The sequence below is a fragment of the Zootermopsis nevadensis genome, unplaced genomic scaffold (genome assembly GCF_977971745.1).
Source record: "Zootermopsis nevadensis isolate Lab colony 2312 unplaced genomic scaffold, Znev_1.0 Znev_ptg000019l, whole genome shotgun sequence".
In the NCBI taxonomy this organism is placed as follows: Eukaryota; Metazoa; Arthropoda; class Insecta; order Blattodea; family Termopsidae; genus Zootermopsis; species Zootermopsis nevadensis.
In genome coordinates, this window is record NW_028259151.1 from 10900845 (window position 1) to 10921497 (window position 20653).

General features: G+C 38.2%; 1 protein-coding gene across 1 annotated transcript in view; it reads right to left on the minus strand.

Moving 5' to 3' along the window:
* Positions 1–22: 22 nt before the first annotated feature.
* l(3)80Fj (lethal (3) 80Fj) overlaps positions 23–20653 on the minus strand; it is a 55243-nt gene continuing 34612 nt past the window's right edge. Inside the window, exons 24-42 of the mRNA XM_087351325.1 lie at positions 19822–20001; positions 18713–19002; positions 18072–18267; positions 16365–16504; positions 14249–14397; positions 13607–13718; positions 12651–12866; positions 11845–12171; positions 11096–11341; positions 9609–9878; positions 8504–8617; positions 7553–7783; positions 6202–6395; positions 4808–5019; positions 3762–3910; positions 2939–3043; positions 2146–2367; positions 1743–1898; positions 23–199 (exon numbers count right to left, since the gene is read on the minus strand). Of these exons, the coding sequence (XP_087207451.1) occupies positions 1770–1898; positions 2146–2367; positions 2939–3043; positions 3762–3910; positions 4808–5019; positions 6202–6395; positions 7553–7783; positions 8504–8617; positions 9609–9878; positions 11096–11341; positions 11845–12171; positions 12651–12866; positions 13607–13718; positions 14249–14397; positions 16365–16504; positions 18072–18267; positions 18713–19002; positions 19822–20001 (3482 nt within the window). The 3' untranslated portion in view covers positions 23–199; positions 1743–1769. The remainder of the gene's footprint in view (positions 200–1742; positions 1899–2145; positions 2368–2938; positions 3044–3761; positions 3911–4807; positions 5020–6201; positions 6396–7552; positions 7784–8503; positions 8618–9608; positions 9879–11095; positions 11342–11844; positions 12172–12650; positions 12867–13606; positions 13719–14248; positions 14398–16364; positions 16505–18071; positions 18268–18712; positions 19003–19821; positions 20002–20653) is intronic.

A 20653-nucleotide genomic window follows, 5' to 3' on the forward strand; every position in this document is an offset into this window, starting at 1 on the left:
AATATTAAATGCAGCAGACAGATATTTATCCACATGGGCTTTATTATAATTTCATACGACAGAAATATTCATGTTAATTCTCACAAAACTGGAAGGACTCTTGATAGCAGTGAATATAATCACCCAATGCTAACACCCAGATGCAGACTTCGTGTCTTTCACTGCCTGCAGTGCAGATAATTTCTTGACAGGATGAAATCTTGAAACAAACAAGATCTGAATTAGATTCACAGCTTCATATTTAACACAATCAAACTGGCCCCTTATGTTCACAAGAACACAATTTCTGCAAAACCTGAACTTACGCAGCAGTGTCCACTTGCTAACCTCTTCTGTCTTAAATAGAAAATCATCGTCAGAATGAAACCTGAGTCTCGGACAGTTACAACTTCAAGACGAAGCGTGTTTATTTATTTCCTTATATATCAGTTCACTAACAAAGTATGTTAAACACATCAAATGTGCGGTCACAACAAGGAACAAAATCTGGAATCTGAACATCCTCACCATCCACTGCTAAAACCAGAAGAAGTAAACCTAAACAAAAGTCAAACTAATACCACATACCATGAAGTGAATGCACAGAAACTATCACTGTTACCGTCATACATCCTTCATCCCGTTTATAAGTCCACAGAAACACTATGAACTGATTATCTATTACAATGTTTTGAGAAATAAAAGATGACTGAGTAACAAACCAATGGATTTACCATATCCAGCCACAAAACCAAGATTTTGTATGCTGTAACTCCAAGCACAAGTTACTGTACAAGGTAAACAAGGAACTGTCTTGTTTTATTATATGCAGTCCTGATGTTAAAAATTAAAATATAAAAGTCACCTGGTTCCTATGTTCCTTGACTGTACAACACATTTACATTAAGTCACATTGAATACGTAGGTATTCCTCGACAGGAGCGAGGCTGCTAAATGACAGATGATTGCTTTCAACAGAAAAGAACACAAGACAGCATTTCTTGGGGCACTTCTGAGGAATTCAACCTCAATCAGTCAAGTGTCTGAAGTTCAGTTTTACAAAATAAGTCCTACTACATTAGAATATTGTACAATCATGCTACATGGAGTGGTTCTACTGGTTCCTAACATCACGTTTCATCTACAAAAACTGTAATACATAATGCACAATGAACGGCAAGAAGCTTTCTGGGATCTGAAATTCTCACAGCGATGAAAATATAAATTATGGTCCCATGGGCTGTGATGCCATGTGACCTTGTAGGGTTCTGTTAATATTTGGGAGAAGTGCATCACCTTACTTCAACCCTGAAAATAGAGGTGGGATGTTCCTCCCAAATGCTGGTAGCCAAATACAAGAATACATGTCAGAATGCAGAGGAGAACAATCAGAATATGAGAAGCTCATAATGTTCATGACAGAAGGAAGAGATTGAGATACAACATAGCTCATCAACCAAAATAATCTGAGTCCATGGAGACAAAACAGACAAAGATGAATTGCTCAGAAGTGCCCCAGCTCATGAAAAATTAAGTTTACATATACACATTAATAATTTAACTACAGAATGCAATGTATTACATACAGTGTAGCATGGACTTGCTACTGATGAATGTTGATGATGATCCCTATTCCATGTTAGGCTAAAAGAAATGTCAAAAAATGTCTCTGATAAAACCTGTTTCAACAAGAATGACATGCCATGATCATCCCAATAACACACCACCATTTGACACTTGTGACATTGACATGTATTTCTCACCAGGCTCCACTCCCAGACTACAACTGATCATGTCAATAATGTGTCATCAATATCCTCATCCTTGCCCTCTGGTTGGTTTGCAACTTTGCGCAAGACTTTGCTGATGACGTCGCTCAAAGATTCACGGGCACCAATATCTAGCAGGTTCATACAGCGCTGAAACAAAACTCCAGTAAAAATTTTGGCATTGGTAACTTTCACCATGTTACATGTTAGCAACTCATTGGGTGACACTGACACAGCTCAGGCGGTTAAGACACCGGTCATTCAGTGTAAAGGCTAGTGCAGCAGTGGGATAAGTTTTTCTCCACATGCATTCATTCTTCCCTGTCCACAGTTCTCCAGTATCAGGGGATGGCACAAGCCACAGTGTACAGTACTCAGTCAAAGAACAATAACTGACCTGCTGAGTTTCATCCCCTTGCCGAAGTCTGAGAACTGACACCAGGGCAAATTCACTGCAGGCCTTCACATATGAATTCTTCTCTTTGGTACCATTTACCAACATAGGAATGAGCAGGCGCAGAAGTTCTGGTGCCATGTGCTGTGGTGGCACTGTCTTGGCCAACATGGAACACACTGTTGCCAGCAATTGTTTCACCTCATTGCTGCTGTGATTCATGGACTGAAATAAGAATCACACACTTGGCAAATAACATTTTGATGCAAACTCATATCAAAACTTGAGACAATTATACAGGGTGTGGTGCAAGTATGCAATGTATTGCACGTCACTACTGTGGGCGACTGGTTGGAGTGGGGAAAGCAAATGTTGCACATGCACCTATATTTTGGCGTGCAATTTAGCAGTAATGGAGAAGTGGACAGTGAGTCATCACATTTTCATTATGTGAACTTATTTTTAAATTAAGTCTATAGGGCAAATGCAAGGACCTTTTCAACATGGGTTTGATGTTCTAAGGCATGGCATAATTCCTTTGTGTAATGACATTTTAAAGTGGGTTGGTGATTTTAATGTCTGTGGTATGGTAGCAAATAAGTATGGTAGTCCTGCATGTTCACCAGAGAACAATGAATGAGTGAAGGCAGCAGAGTCCAGCACATTACAGCAAAAGTATATAATGTGGGAAATGTAGTGATTTGTTTTTACTTAATTTGTTACTTCCATAGACGCACATTATATTATGTATTCAACTTACAAAGGCTGTACTGCAATTACAATAATATTAACATACCCTGACAAAAGGAGTCAGAAGTTGCTGTGGCAGGGGTTGGCCTGTTAGCATTAAATGCTGGAAAAGATATCCACACCCTCGGACTCCATTCATTGCTATCGGTACCTGAAAAAGCAATTCAGAATGAAACACGGAACAGTCTTATATGAGTAGAAGCCAAAACATATATGATGTAACTGAAAGGGTGTTCACAACAAACTGCAAGTAAACAAATTAATGTATATCATCGTCAATGGGCAGTCCACTTAACGAACTAAGTAGCCTAGCCAACCAACTCTACTACACAAAATCTTTAAGCTTCAGTACTGAGTCTACAAAAGCACACCACTGCGCCACATCCCAAGCCAGATAAAGGTCAGAGAGATTAAAGGTTCCCATGGTAACACGTATTAATTTATCTTACATACGCATGCATACATGCATTTATGAATGTGCAAACTGTGTATGTGTGTACAGAAAGTGTTTACTAAAAGCCAAAGCAAATCTGTTGAACAGTTGCATAAACAGCTGGGCTTAAAGCAAATCTCAACTTTAATCAATGTTTGACAAAACTTATGTTTAGTACGATTTGAGGTTCTCACAGCAGTGAGTATGAAGATGGCTCTTTTCTGGACTGTAACACCATGTAGGGCACTGATGACAGAGGCAGCATTGACTTCTGAAACATTGGTAAACTTCTACTACACTACACAGTGCTACACCCAGAAGACAGCCATCCTTTAAAATACTTCCCTAAACAATTTGGATGCAACAATCCCTGTCCAAAGTTAACAGAGACAGACAAGTTGCGTCAATGATCTGCCATACAGACAAACAAACATACCCTGTCTCCTGTAAGGTAAGCCAACAAAACTCTGCATATCTTGTCCTTGTAATCATCCGTATAAATTTGAGGAGACGCTTCTTTGAGGGCAACTGAAAGGGCAGAACTCCGGCCATGGCGTACAGTCCAGTCCAAAGGCAGGTCATCATCTGTGGAACAGATTAATAGATTTGTGTCATCAAATATCATCCCTTATTTTTACCCGTAAAGAGCAACTAAGCAAAGTTTGAATGCGTACAGTGACATCTTGAAACAAATATGCGACATTTTTCATTGTAAATAGAAACACATATCTGAATCTAATACAATTTAAAATAGGTGATACCATCTAAAACTGGGGGTGAAGATATTTAAAATTATAGAAAACTTACTTTGATGATACAATCACTTTAAAATGTGTGCGATGATATCAGATGACGGTTTACAGTTCAAATTTATAACACACTGCTGGCTTGCTGACTCTTAACTATAACCCTGCTAGCTGTAATTTTCAGAATTATAGCAATAAGAGACACAAACAAGAATAAGATACTCGAGGATGGGCTGTATTGATAGAGATTATTAACACACGATACTGTAAATAAGAGGAAAAAAAAATACCATACAACAGTGAATACAGAAAGAAGTTCACTCTACTTTAAGAGAGTCAATGTAAATGAATACACATAATTAAAAACAGACAAAAAGTGAGAACTCTATGCAGCTTACTGACAACAAAAGATAGACAGCCAGCAGCTGAGAGACAAGTGCTGGAGCACAAGGAAAATCTGGTAGGGCTCACACTCATCCAAGCATCAGTAAAATTGTGAACAAATAATTAAAGTTTCACTTTCAGATACAATAAATGTAGAAACATTTCTGAGTATGTGAATGAAATATACATGCTGGATTAATATTTCTTTACTTCCAGTTTATTTTTATTTAATGTCAATGCACGTGCACACGCATACACACAAAATAAGATACAGCACTAACACACCAATAAATTCAGTAATCTTATTCAATGGATTCTTATAGACTCCTGGTAACGGCTAAACAAAACTTACACAGGAGGTGATCTGTAAGGGTAGCATGAAGTTGCTCAGGTGACAGCCAGCGACAAAGTGAACCCAAACAGCCAGCTGCTGCAGCTCGTGTGACATCTTCTGGGTGACCCAGCATTCCTGTCAGAGTTACGTATACAGCTTTACGAAGAGGTTCTGTCATCTTATCCCCAGCTGGACTGATGACACCTCTCATTGCCTGCAGCATTGTCTCCCTGAATAGAATCAAAACTATTTCCTATAACAGCTCTTAACACATTATTCCCATATTCAGTACATAGTCTACTTCATATGTGAGTCACATAAGTTTTTGGAAACAACTAACAGAAGTCTCAGTGTAACAATTTTGACTTTTCTTCCAAAGCACTAAGAGTATCAAGAAAGAGCATAATAATTTCCAGGAGCCCCTAACTACACGACACATACAGATAAACAGCTAGTAAGTAGTATGGAATTCTGACATCACCAAATGCACAGCCCAAAAGAAGCACTTACAATGTACAACTCGAGTTTCATAACTAATCTTTGAGTTTTAGTCATTGTGAATACATTGACGCATGTTTTACAAAAAAATTTCCTTAAAAATATTCCGCTTCCAGGAATTATTTTTAAAGGCTTAAAAATAAAATTATTATTGTTGTTCTTGTTATAATCATCATCATTTAAAATTTTATCCGGATGCGTAAACTATGAACTTCATTCACTATCATCGTTTAGAACAAATGTAACATAAAAATCCAGTTTGAGAAAGCAGACAGAAAATTTAACTTTATGAGTAGAGCCACTGAACGTAAAAGCCCTTTAAGACCTGTAATCAGGGGTTCATCAATCAGACAAAATTTATACTCTCCCCTACATGATAAACTGTCACTGATTACAAAAGACTGCACAGTGGACAGCTGAGACACTACAAACAAAAGCTTGTAGAATCTTGCATGTGTTAAAACAGTTGAAGTGAAAAAGAACCAATGAATCAATCACATACTGATGAATAAAAAAAAGAAAAACTGAATTTCACTGCCTGAATGTTCTGACATGTCAGTGTCATGTTTGTAAAGTTCCTCATAATTGTCCTACTTAAAAATTTACTGCTTCTTATATGTGGAGAAATAAAAAGTGAGTGCATGAAAGAATGTTAACACAAAAAATAATAAATAAAGAACAGAATTCGAAATGTCACAAACAGCTCTTACATAGGACCAAGACAGAAAAAACACTGGTGTGATGTTTTTTTTTAAGGAATGTGGCGGTGACTCTACTGGAAACTTGTGTATCAGTACAGAATTCTTGCAAAAAAGAGATTCTACATTTTTACACAATTTATTATGTTCTTATGCTCATCTTAGAACTGAAATGCATAAAAATATTCATTCCTGCTCCCCCCCCAGCAATGTTACCTAATTGCAGGATCATCGGCAGTGCGAATTCCAGTGTGCAGCTCTGTGAAAAGAGGATCAGCTCGAGTATGGATCACAATCAAATGGCTCAGAGCAGTAGCAGCCTTGATACGCACTTGTCGATTGGAGTCATTCAGAGCCTTAAGGAATGTAGTCTGAAGTTGAGGCAGAAACTGCTTCAGCATCACACCAACCTAGAGAACACATTTCATACAGTAAACTTGTTGCCTTTAGGACTGCCCAGTTGACCATATGTGTTCCAAAATGGGAGTGTTCTACATGGAAATCGGTTCACATCATAGAAATTCTCTCATCCTAACAATACATAGGGACAAAAGTTTTCTTAAGTCACTAATTTAAAGTATCAGTCATCAGGAAGAGAAAAGTACAAAATTCATATGTAATACAGAGAGCATGCATTCAACAATTTTCCAGTCAGTGTTGAAATGATGCTCTTTTTGACAGACAATTAACATGAGGGCTACTGAAATAAAACCTATTTGCAACATTGCTAGCAAACACAGCTGTGCACATGACACACCAGCAGTCATCCATGAGAAGCAAAACAGAATGACCATGTTTAAGCAAACAGGAAGTGTGCCATGGATAAATACTGACATTCCAGGACCAACAAGTTGTTGTTCAGTTGCTTGGTGCATATTGTGCAGAAATACGTGTCTCAAACACAAGGATGGTAGAGCGGCACAAGACGTTGTTCAGGGGAAGGACCGACGAGGCAATGTCAGGTAAGGCCCATGTGGACATAACACCCAAGAATGTTGCAGAAGTGGAGGAAGCTGTGTCTCTGGATAAACACTGCAGCATTCATTCACTAGCAGAGCAATTCAATGTATGCATCAACACAGAATCATGTGATGCCTGGGATATTTTAAGGGGTGCACCCAATAGGTCCAACAAAAGCTACAGCACGACACTACTGATGGAGCATTTGCAGTTCTACCTGACAGAGGGCAGTGATAACAAGTGATACAGACACTTTGAACTCATAGCAAAAGCTTTAAGCATGTAACAGAAACATCCATCCTTCCCCCACCACAAGATATTCAAGTCCCAACAATCTGAAGGGAAGGTCATGCTTGCTGACTTGTCTGATATCACACGACTGCTGATGCTGGTGTTCAAAGACCCTAACATCACCATAAAGGACAATATGACATAAAGTACTAATCACTAAAGAAACACAAGGAAAATATTTTCTGACACTGTTCAGTATGGCTCTGCATACAATGCATTCACATCCACAACACATTTAAATGAAAGCAAATTAAATATAAAAACAGTAAAGGATAATATATTTGGAAACATGTACACTCTCTCTCTCTCACTTCACCTTCGCAAGCAGCAGAGCAAGAGTTTCCAGCACTGCAGCCTTCACATTCCAGTTGAACCGATCTCCAAGAATACGGATGAGTGGACCCGTGATGTGAACCACAGATGGCTGGAGAGCTTCAGCACTGGTCAGTTTTATCACTTCACCTAGGCCCTGTGCAGCCTGCTCTTTTATCTCAGGAAGCCCATTAAGAATAGCTTCACGAAAAATAGGAAGAATTGGCGTGATTCCCTGCAAACAGAATCAATGGCCAATTTTTAGGCGCACTTGTAAATGACAGTACGAATTTCAAACACAGGAAGCCCCTATAATTAAACCTTTCAGTTCATCATCAAAACTGAATGCACACCACACTCTGGTCTACAGCCTTATCAGTTTACTCCTATGCTCACTTTGAAGTAAATAAATAAAACAAAAGTCAGAAATTTTGAAAACAATGATAACAGTGATAATAACAACACTAACAATATAGCATCAACAATACAATTCTCTATTTCAATGCGCTAACTCAACGGCTACAGGAGAAAATTATAGTCAGCACTAGATAAAACATACACAAAAAACAGAAAAAAGTGAAAACTAAAGCAAATACAATGTCAGACAATGCATCTGGAATCCCAAAGGAAGGACCTAAAATCCATATTTCTATCCAGTAATTTTTTATGGCGGCAATTTCCTATGCGTGTCATGTTTAAAGCTGTTACTTCACGGTTGTTTGACTCTCCACCATGTGTGGTGGCGCCACTGCTGACAGTCCTCTTACTGGTAAGAGAACGCAGCTCTTTTCTTTGAACGTGTTCAGTCAGAGGATAGCGTAAGTTGTGGGCTCTTATGTCCTTTCTTATAATAAAGATTATTACTAGCCCAGATTTTAGAGGTGTTTGTACTTTTCATAAAAAACAAATTGTGAATTGTAGATATAGCATACCTCAACATAAGACAATAATTTACCTTTGGTAAGCAAAAGCCTGGAAGCAAATCTTGTCCTTTTAAATCACTGACGGCAAAACGCACGGCCTGTCGTATGTCCCCAACATGAGTGGTTTGTTGAGAAGAGTCCAGAGTCTGTAAAACAAAAAGTATTCCAGCATAATACAGGAAGATTGAAAGAGAAAATTCGTGTCTACAATCGGAATACATAAAAAAATTAATATGCATTTCCTATAAGGGACATACAGTATTTGGATAAATACAGCATTAATCTTATAATGTTATAAAATCAAATATGGCAAAAGTAAAATTGTTCCGCCTCCATTATTAAGCTCCACACCATAGACATGTGGGGCGGTGGAGGTATATATCCATTCTTCCGTGTCCTCAGCAGTAGATAGAGGTGAGTGGCCAGCTTCATGCCCCAGCCACTTTACCTACCCCATAGGGAAAGGGTCCCTGGTACTTACCCACTGCAAAGGATGCTGTGTGCACCCTAGAGCCAGTCTGGATGCAGAGGATTAGGGGAAATTATTTTTACCCTGCCAGGAACTGAACCTCTGTCATCCAGCTTGTAGCCAGTCACTATACAGAGACTGAGCTAACCGAACTCAACATAAAAATTAAATCTGAGAATTTAAATTAATCCCTACCACTTACATTTGCATAACCTAATTATTACACAGCATTCCTTAATTAACTAAACCAAACTAAATTACTAAATAAACAAATTAAATTTTACCTGTTGCTTTATATGGATAAGAAACTCGGTCTCTCACCCTAAAAAATGTATATATCAATCAAGAACAAGGTGTTAACTGATGCAAATACAACATGAGGAGGAGGGCGGTAAAATTACGAGGTGATGGGCACAATGCTCGGCACTCTTCATCTAATATTGTAATGGTGATTAAATCAGGGAGAATAAGATGGGCAGGACGTAAAGAATGCATGGGAGAGGTATGAAACACAAAATTTCATTCAAGAAACCTCGGGGAAGTTACTACCTGGGACACTTTGGCACAGATGACAAGACAATATTAAAATAGATATTAAGACAAACAGCGATGAGATTTAAATTGCATTCAACTGGCTCAGAAAAAAGTACAACTTCCACATTCTGTACCTTGGTAACAGCACTGAGAGCTTCCCATGCCATCTGAAGCACATCAGGATTTGAGTCTGTGAACAAATGTATTAGGCCTCGCAGGAGCTGTGGCACATACTGAGAGTAGTCAGCATGAGTGTGCCGACAGAAGGCGCAGAGTAACGTGACAGCAGAACGTCGGAGCTCCACCTTGTCTGACCGAGTGGACTCCATCAGCTGGTCCATGATTGTCCGAATACCAACTTCATCTGTCACTGACAGTACAACAGCTTGGCAGTATTCCAGCTCCTGCAGACAAGACCAACAACCACGTTATGTTATGTTATGTTAAGATATGAATAAGTCTGCACTCAACTTGCATTATCTGCCTGTTGTGAATATGTAAAATAAATTAAGTTGGCCTGTTATGCCAAGGTCAGCCTCCACTCAGTTTCAATTTCTATAACCTCAGTCAAATTATCTTAATGTCAAATTTCTTCCCTTTAGCTTTCCTCCTTCTAGTTTCAATTCTCTATCAAAACACTTTTCCTAACCACATAAGTATATGATACAGAACAATCTCAGTATAATGAACTTCTGTGGACAGACAAGTTATATTCGCTACAATGACATTTCATTACAATGATAGGCAATATTAATGAATATGACTGAAGTGTAGTTTTCTGAATGATTTCCAGCAACACAAAAAGTGCAATGATTATATGCAGTTTGTTTACAGTCATCTCTTTCCACCTTCTCATCACAGAAAGTGATCCCACATTCACATTGCACGCATGAATACACTGTTGCTCATACAGATTCATCTGCGCCAAAATGAATTGTATAAATTCCCGGTGAAACATCTTTTGAAAGCTGTCACCCTATCACCGAAGTTGTGGTCCGAGCATATAACAAAACACTTCAAGTACACTTTGAAAGGAATTTATATCTGTCCGTAATAAGTTTGACAGCAAAAAATTTTGTAATATGCTAATCACCATTCCCACTTCTAGCATATCACTTTCATTCTCATGGGTTTCAACAAGCACTACTTGTAAAAAAAAAACCTTCTTTGATACATTCGTAAACAGAATTATACCCTCCCACATTTTTCATATCTAATAATCTGTCTAAATATCAGATTTTTTGTATAAAGTGAAGCTTTCGTGGAGATGGAAGTTGATGAAAGACTCTCGATTAACAAGCCACCTGACGCGGCTTGGCACCCGAGGGTATTTCATCATCAGATGTGTTGTTTGCGCTGTAAGACCATGGCTCCATTTATTTAGTAGCCTATATTTATGAGTGAGATCATCAGATGTTTACCTGAGCCTGTGTTTCTAAAACAAAGCCTCTCATTCATTCTAGTAAAAATAGCATCTTGAAAGTGTTTGCAGTTTCATTAATTGATGTCACATAACACCAGCCTGTTGCTGCACAATGTACATCAAACTGAAAAAGGGAGGCAGACTACAGATGAATGACGTATGCGGCAAATTGCATTGAGGGGTTAAATAATGGCTCACCTGGGCCTCATGTGGTGTGCCTTGGGCCATAGACAGAGCTGCCAGAAGTGCAGGCAATATCTTGTGCAAGTACTTTGTAAGAGCTTCGCCTGCCACAGAGGCAAGAATTGATAAAGCCTTGGTGTTTACTCGTGGAGGAGCGATAAGCTGTGGAACAAGGTACGGCAGAACCACGCGTGACTTTATGGCCATCACCTGCCGTAACCCATCTAGCGCGGACTCTGCAACCTTCGGGTCTGGGTCATTCTGAAAGAGAGAAAGTTTTCATTATTCCTTAAAACAGAAACTGACATTCCTTCTCATATATAACTTCCAACTATAAAATTTTCACTAAGCAAATGGACTCTAATCAGAGGTATTTATGCACTAGTACCACTATAGAGATCTATAATGATTAAAAACACACATTCCCCTTCAAACATCTGAATCTACTCATTTTGTTATCCATTTCCAATTGTTCTTTGTATGAGATTTACACAGAAATCTTGAAACATACAGCTAAATAATATACAACTGCCCAGTTCAAATAAGTATTTGTGCAAAACACCACATATGAAAAACATCATGACTGAAACTCACATATTTAACCTGTGTAACAACACTGCCCCCTGCCCTATCGACTTGTCTGTCAGTGAATATGGATGCCCAAGCTATCTATAGTCTTTACCTTCATTCTGTCATGTAACACAAATAAAAGACAAAAGCTATTCACCCAGAGTGACATTAAATCTGAATTTGCAATGGCATACCAAATGGTTGAGCATTGCCGGAAGGATGTCATCGAGTGCTCGAACACCAACGGTTGAGTGCAGACTGTCAAACGTCTTCGCAGCAGCCTGCCTCACTTCTGGCAGCGGATCACACAGAGCTCTTCTCACAGTGGGCACCAAACTGTTTACAAATGTGAGCACCATGTCTTTGCTGGTGGAAGCCATTATCTCTGAGAGACCAATACACACTCCCTGTCTCTGATCTGGCTGATCTGATTCCAACCCCTTCTCCAGAATCGGAATGATCTCTGGCAGCACCCGTTCGCCTAGTTTCCGCACTAGATCTCCTAAAGTACGGGCTGCAACCTGTCACAAGAACAAATAAAATTGCTGATAGTTCTGACAGTTATTATTGGGTAAAGTGTGCTGCCCAATATCATACCTTTTACGCAGCTCTTAATTGTAATAGTTAAAAAAATACTTACTGCAGATCCTTGCTTTTGATACTGAAAAATAAACCTTGTGCTTTTTAGATAATTTATAACACTACTTTCTACACTTATACATTACAAAAACAAAAGAGAGGAGGAATGTGACAGGTGTGGCAACATAATTGGAGATACTAACCCAGAATTTGAATCATAAGACAAAGGAAAACCTGTGATACAAACCCATCCTACTACACCGTGACATTTAGTAGTAGTATAGGATTTATAGATGCATCCGCTACTGCAGTTATTTGTACCCATCTACTACTTAAAAGTACCCACTCACAGTGCGATAAGGATTCAAGTACAAAGATTTCCTCCTTAACCTGTCCCTATTTATCTTCATTTGATCAGTACCTGTCTCTTGTCGTAGCTGGTACTGGCCAGACAGCCAAGCAAGAGACTGAAGAGCGTAGGAAGGATTTCTCGCAGAGTCCGAGGCGTGTTGGTGACGACAACCTTCCAAACATGCAGAGCTGCCTGTCTCACCATGAGAGCCACATCTGACCTACCCATGTACAGCCCTGCCAGTACCCGGTTTCTGCGTCCTCCACCAAGAGCATCAATGATAGCCTGAAAATTTAATGAAACTTCCTCAAGTTTGCACATTATTGCGTGTAAAATGGAAAATAACTGTAAATGATAAATCAGAAATAATGTGCAAGTGGAGGTGATATATTTTAAGGCACTATCACAGCATTTGTCTGGAAGAAATTACAAAAACAAACAAGAAATCGGGCAGGATAGAACAGCTGTGCAAAGCAGAAGACTCACCTGGTTGCAACAGTCACTAGAGTCAACATACTCATAAATAAAGACAATTTTTAGAAGACTAATTGAATGGCTGAGATGTGAAAATAGTACCATATTCTGAAATGCATGTATCCAGAACAGTATTGTACAAATATGAGAATATTTCCAAAAACAATCATCATATTTTAATTACAATTATCATGATGCCAACATACGATTTATTACAATTCCTAATCTTCAGCTGTATTAAATTATGCATAGCTAATGGTTCTCATTTCAATGTGCATCCCATAATGACTCAACATCCACTAGACTCCCTGGACTGGCGAGGAAAAGAAAGATGGTTAACAGTACTCTTACAGACATCTGGCCATCAACAGCTTCAGAAGCAAACCTTGAGTGTACTGAATGCAAAAAGTTGTAGCGTGTTAGGAATCACTGTTACGGTGAAGTTTCCGGAGAAGCCACTTGTTTTATGATTTTATATATTACCAGCAACACACAGTGTTCCTCTCATTATATTACATACTGGTAAAACATACAGAAGAAGAATGGCTTACATGATGTGACTGTTCAGTTCCAAAGTTATCATCTTCATCTGCTGTTTCAGTGCTCATTTTTCCAGACACTCCAGATATTCTGTAGAGCAAGTCACCCAATAACTGCACTGAACTGTGGAAACAAAAAAATTATCACCTTCAAAATTAAATTTACCTTGTTTTTAGCACGCTTTCCTTTCTTAAAGGAAACAGACTTCTCAGATCACCATCATTTGTAGATCTATTACAACAAAACCAAACACTGATGATCCCCAATAATTTAATTGGCATATGGAGTATGCCTCGCCAGAAGTATGTTGGATAAAATTTTGTAGGCAGCTGATAGGAGGGAGATTCCTTGATAATTATTACAATCAGTCTTAACACCCTTCTTACGAATTGGTATAATAATAGATTCCTTCCACTGCTGTGGCACAGAAACCTTAAGTCAACCTAGATGACTTGGCCAAAAACTGAATCTAGCACCTTCTAAACATGAACCAGAAGTGCAAACTACTGAACTGTAACATTCAGTTAAGCGATGATACTGAATTTCCTCCATTTCAACTCTTAAAATACATCCCTACGTATGGCGGTCATTACAGAAATGTCAAGTCATACCAAAACAAAAAGTAATGATAACTTCTTTATATAGACAAATACCTGTATCGAATCCTCCAGTTATCATCAAACAGTCCCCTTTCAAGTTCTGGCAGCAAAAGCATGATGGCTGTGTCTGCATAAAGATTGACAATTCTCTGACCTGCTTTCAACGCAGTGTCACGCACATACTCATTCTCATCTGCCAAAGCCTACAAATACAAAACGTTCACAAGTACAGGTAACCCTCCATTTGCACCGGTTCAATTTTCGCCAATTCAGAATTACGCCGCTTTTGAAACCAGCAAGTCAAAAAGTGAAGAAAAAAAAATATTTTACTATTATTTATAACGTTTTACAATGTTTCTCGTACCGATTCTTACACTAAATCGTAATTCTTACATCGCTGATTTTGAATAAAAATTATAAATACAGTCACCTCTGCACTCATTGCTGAGTTGTTGCGAGATAATCTCCTAAAAATCCGCCAACATTGCGCAACAGTCACGTGAGCATTGGTTACTCTTCACGGTGAGTCATTTGCTTTCAGCCCGATTAGGGAGTAAGGAAAAATGCACTCAGTTCACCTCTTGCTGACACATTGAATGTGCTGAAAACTGTGCTAAACATGTTTGTGTTGTTGTTCGACCACTATTCTGCAGTAGCAACTGTTTTATATTTATAAACTGTAGAAGAGCCACCATGTCTGGTAAGAGAAGTGAATGTGTTGGTAAAAAGTTGCGTAGGTCTATTGCGTTAGAAGATAAGATGGGCGTAATTCGTAGAATAGAAGGTGGTGATACCCGTCGTAATGTGTGCAGAAGTATGAAGTTGCCTCCTTCCGCTGTGACTACCTTAATGAAAAATTCATATAAAATAAAACAGTCAACGCAGCAGGCTACGAGAGTAAGTGCAACGCAAGTGAGTCAGCGGAAGTAAACTTTTTGAAACAATGGAGAAATTACTGTTGCTATGGGTGGATGACATGAATCAAAAAAACATTCCCTTGACTGAAATTGCTATCACGGATAAAGCGAAGTCAATTTTTGAGGAACTTAAGTTGTCAATGTTTGGGTGCCGGGAACGCATGTCATTGACTTCCCATTGGTTTACATTATAAAAAGAGTTTCAATTTACGCCAGTTTCATTTACGCCAGTTCATCCAGGAATGCATCCCCGGCGTATATCGAGGGTTACCTGTACATGAGCAAATGAGACAGAAAATAAAAAATAAAAAAATTAGACTAAAAGGCATACAATGTGTTTTTAGGTGGTGGTGGAGATTGGGTTTGTGGTGAGAATAAACTGTCAAAATCATTATTGACTTACTGTATGCCAGTGGTATTCAACCTGGGGTATGCGTACTCCCCGGGGGTATGCAAAAACATCTTAGGGGGTATGTGAAATTTAAAAAATATATTATTTTATGATAAAAGCTGAATAATCAGTAATGTAATTTATTTTAGATGTAGATTATATACTATGTATAACTTGAATTATACACCAACAACTTTGGGGGTACAAAGTTGAAGAGAAATTATATCTGGGGGCACGCAAACAAAAAAGGTTGAATACCACTGCTGTATGCTAACTAAAGGTGATAAAAGTAAGCGAGGTAATAAGCTGCTGATTCTGATATAAAACAATATCAAATGAAGCACACAAAAGGATTCTTGGACCTCAGAAAAATCTTGGGTTATTAGAACTTTGAAATGATACCACTTAAATATAATTGGCAAGCCCTACTCTACGAAAGAACACCGCAAACCAAGACACATAATAACAATAACAGTAGGATTTGAGGAATAATAATAATGAGTAATTCTTGCAAACTATCAGAAACTGCTGCAAAAATTGGCATTACTGTTGCTTAATAGGATCTGAGGTTTTCACAGCAGTGAGTACGAAGATGTCTGTTCGTCTTCATTAATACCCATCAGTGTTGTTTGTTCTTGGTGCAAACCACTTGTGTAGCAACCATTTTTACGCCACTCTCTCGGAACAAATGAACCACACTCGGACCTTTATGCAGCCTGACCTTGAGCTACAGTCTGACCAGGCCTTGGAAGTGTTGCCAATTACACAATGAAAATATTTCAATACTTCAAACATTTTTCAAACTTCCTTCATATAAGATGTCATCTATGTTACAAGCAATTAACTAATTAAGAATATTTACCTTAAGAATTGGATTAATAATTTGTCCTATATATGGGGTGAATTCAGTGGTGAATACCACAGGCATGTAAATAAACATCATGATATAACCATCCTTTACATGTGGTGCAATATCAGTCCGTTCAGCCGTACTAATAATTTCTGGAAAAGAAACAATTTCAAATGAAATGTGTATACAGCAGCCACAAATGATTTATAACCTACAATTTTCACTACAGTGCCCATTATTCGTTACACATACACATGGCATTTCTTACATGCAACAAACCTGCATAAGTTTGTGTCCTAGTCCTAAAATCACATGAAATGTTCCTATGAGTATATGGTTGCAACCACTTTGTCAGAAAGATAAAGAAGCATCAGAACATCAAAAGAGAAGCACATATATTCGCTAGATTTCAACACATGTGCTGAATGTTTACAAAAGTTGCTGGAAACCCAGTACATTAGTTTGAAAGAATAACTGAGCCAGTGAAACCATAAGTCCCTGGTACACTGAAAAATTCCAGGCATGTGCCATTTTGTTGTTGCAGCTACTTAAATTAGACACCAAAGCTCACACCATGTGTTGACTATTTTCGAGTAAGCTATACCCTTCAGATGGTCCCACAGGTAGAAGTCGGTAGACATGACAGAAGATGAGGCCACAAAACCAGTCTGTTTCATTCTACCCACTGGGTAGTGAGAGTTCACAAACTTCTTTACATTGCAGGTAAAATGAGCAGGAGCTACATCATGGATAAACCACATAGTCTGTTGTGTTTCCAGTACTACATCCTCCAGTAGAGGTATCATATTTCCTTGATTTTAAGACACATCCTTGATTTAGCAAGTGGTTTTCAGGGGAAAAAATATGTATATTACAATAGGAAATGTCAATATTCAAACACAAAAGTCTGTGTATTAATAATATCACAATCTACTTTGTTGCAATCCTTGTGTTTAATGTCCCATTACAAAGATTTTGCTTGTCACACAATATAATTTTTCAATAACATTTCTCAGATGTCATCAAATGTATATGCAACCTGATTCCAGAAATTTTAAAATGTGAAAATACGTGCATCTTAAAATCAAGAAAATATAATAATTCTTCAATAACAAAATTAAACTTGGAGGATCCTGAGAGTCAAGGCACTGGCTTGTGACATAATCTGGTAGAAGTTTACCGACATTTCACAGGTGCTTGCAGCCTCCATCTTTAAAGCGATGAACACCCTGATGACAGAGGTAGTAAGCACCTCTGAAATGTCAGTAAACTTCTAACAGACTACACAGCAACAACACAGAAGACAGCCATATTAAATCTTACACTTATAAGTGTATGCCATCATAATTAAGGCACGCTTCAATTTAATGGCTACATATTTTAAAGACTTCAAATAAAGTCATGGGTATGCCGTGCATAAAATTTGTGATGTTTTCCACATGTGTCCTCTAGATTTCTTGGTGAGATAAACTAACAAATGCTTCTTTTATGGCCCCACAGGTATAAATAAAGTGGTGTGAACGATAGGAAATGAAAAATGCTCAGAACAACCTGCTCCAGCATGTCCCATGAAACCTTTCCAACACAAACTGAAAAAGTTCTACAATAAAAAAAAGTCATTGCAATATTGCATCCAGTTAGTGCAACAATGAATGCAAGAAAACTACCAACAAAACGAGTGCCCCATGTAAAAGAAGAGCTGCTCATACTGTACACTACCTGGCATCAATCTGTGCAGTTTCTCAACACCAAGTCCACCTACAACTTCACTAAGACCCTGGGCGGCGCCTGAACGATCTACAGAACTTGTTTCTGATGTGAGTGTCTGCATCAACCACGGAAGCAAATCTTCAAAACTCGATTCACCCATTCCACGCACCATAGCTCCAAGAGCTCTTGCTGAGACACTGCGAACCTGCAACCAAAATGGAAGAGTGTTTCGCGATTGAAACGTCAATGGCAGATCTACAAAAGCAAGCACTAAATTCCGAACCGTCACTAAACTTTGTCACAAATGAACAGGCTAATGCCTGTGCTGAGGAGGCTAGGGCTCGATTTTGGGCTGTTACGCCATAGTAGTACAATCACAATCTTGTAATGAGTTCACTTAACTCATGCCTGTGTCACTACTGAAAAATACCTGCTCAAGAATATAACCCTTAAATGGAAGAATGTCGACACAGAATTTATGTAAAATGTTTTAAATGTATGTATTCCTGTTTTATGTGGTATTTTCCAGAAATACACAACAAGTACATCAGAATACACATGTATAAGCAAACAAGAATTGTAACAGCAAACCATATCAATACACAAAAAACCTGAGATGAATGCACACAGCATATAAAAGTAAGATTTACCTCTGGCACCGGGTCAAGCAGAGACGTTTTAAGACCAGGTATGATAGTGGGCAAGTAGGGAGTCAGATCTTTCTGGTCAGTTAAGGAGTACATATTGCCAATGATCTGGGCAGCCATTTTCCGCGTTTCCGTAGAACGATCCATAAACGCGCGCTGCACAACTGGCATAATGAGAGCCAAAGACGGTGCATCAATAAAGTGCACAAACTGTGTATCCAGAAGAGTTTGTAAGCAAGTGGCAGTTTTGTTTGACGGGTCTTGCAGCGCCTCCAGCAGCACAGGAACAATCGCTACAAAGCACAAACAACAACATGCTATAAAGCACTGCAGCACTTGTTACTGACACAAAACTTGCGTTGTCAATATGACGTTCACTTTCAGGTGATGTAAATTAAAGATCCAATACAACGCAATGGTATTCTGGAGTCAGCAGATGTCAACATAACAACATCCCAGTCAAGTCATAATTGTTACATTTCTTACAATTCTAACTAAGTTACAGACTGGTGTTGTTATTTAACAGTATTATTGATGTTATTTTTTTCTTTTAAAGGACTTATTATTAACTAACAAAAGTTTTACACAGTTGCGACATTTTTAACTACTACCTTATAAACATAATTTTATACCAAAATTGCAGATATGTTAATTATTTAACTCCATACTCAATTCCACACCTCATGGGTGTGTTGCTTTTGTCTGGACACAGTGCACCTTTCATCTCCAAATGCTTACTAAAAATGATACTGCACATCATATTTTGTTAGATCTTTTCCAAGAAGATCTCAATGAAAATGTTATTACAATCAATTAATCCATTCTTTTCTATCTTGTGCTTATAACAAAAAGTGTAAAAGATTACAAATAAAGATACCCAAGAACACTTAAAAACCAATATCTGTTTGCTGTAGCAAAAGCTGATCAATGGATTATATAAACTGATGTGCAAAAATACTTACTTTTCACAATTTAAATTATGGTGTGTTGCATTAAAGCAAGTATCATATTTGTGTTCACTAACAAAGAAATGGATTATAAGGTAGATCCTGACTTGGAAATGTAAATTGCGTTTATAATTGTTTAAAACATTAACGTCATTGTAAACTCACCTTGAATTTCTGGGTTACGTATGACAGAACCAATGAGTTTCAGAGCCTGTGCTCCAGCCCTTTGAACCTTTACATGAGAGTCACTCAAAACTTCAATTAACTTGGGAACGATACTCGGCAGACAGGAAGACAGTTGTTTGGGGGCGCAATAAGCCATTGCTCCCAGCAACTCCACAGACCCTAAAATCATAAAGTTGTTTCTCCAGAACATAAACTGCTGCATTTACAGAAAACCATGGAAATCAATGATTTGTAACAAGTCAGGAATGACAATATAGGTACAGAACTTGATTTATGTCTTCAGATTTATGTGACTTCACATGCATTCCATTCAATGCCTGACGTTTCCCACGAGAGAATTATCCAGATGGGAAATTCCCCATCCAGCCAATCAGTCACTTCCAACTACAGAAATGTACGTAGAGTGCCAGTAACTGTTTTCCAACATCAACCAAAATTGGAATGTGACAACAAATTCTAGTAAAAGTCCTAATATCGAGTCTTATAAAACAAATTAGGCCATTATTGAGTTGTGACATTTGTACAGACAGAGGGTTCTGCAGGACTGCAAACTTGCCTAGAAAAGAACACGATAACCAAGTTCAAATTGAAATATACTGTTCAGGAATGTAAACTCCATTTTGAACACTTGAATTTCACAACAAATGTTTCACCCTTGCTTTGAATTTTATCATCCAGAAATATGAATACCATGTAAATCAGGGTGGATCCACGCTACTTATCCTTACATTCATGTAGTCAGACTGTAGAGAACTATAAAACACCCTCATAAAAACCATAAATTAAATTATAAAGTGTGTATGGCATCCAA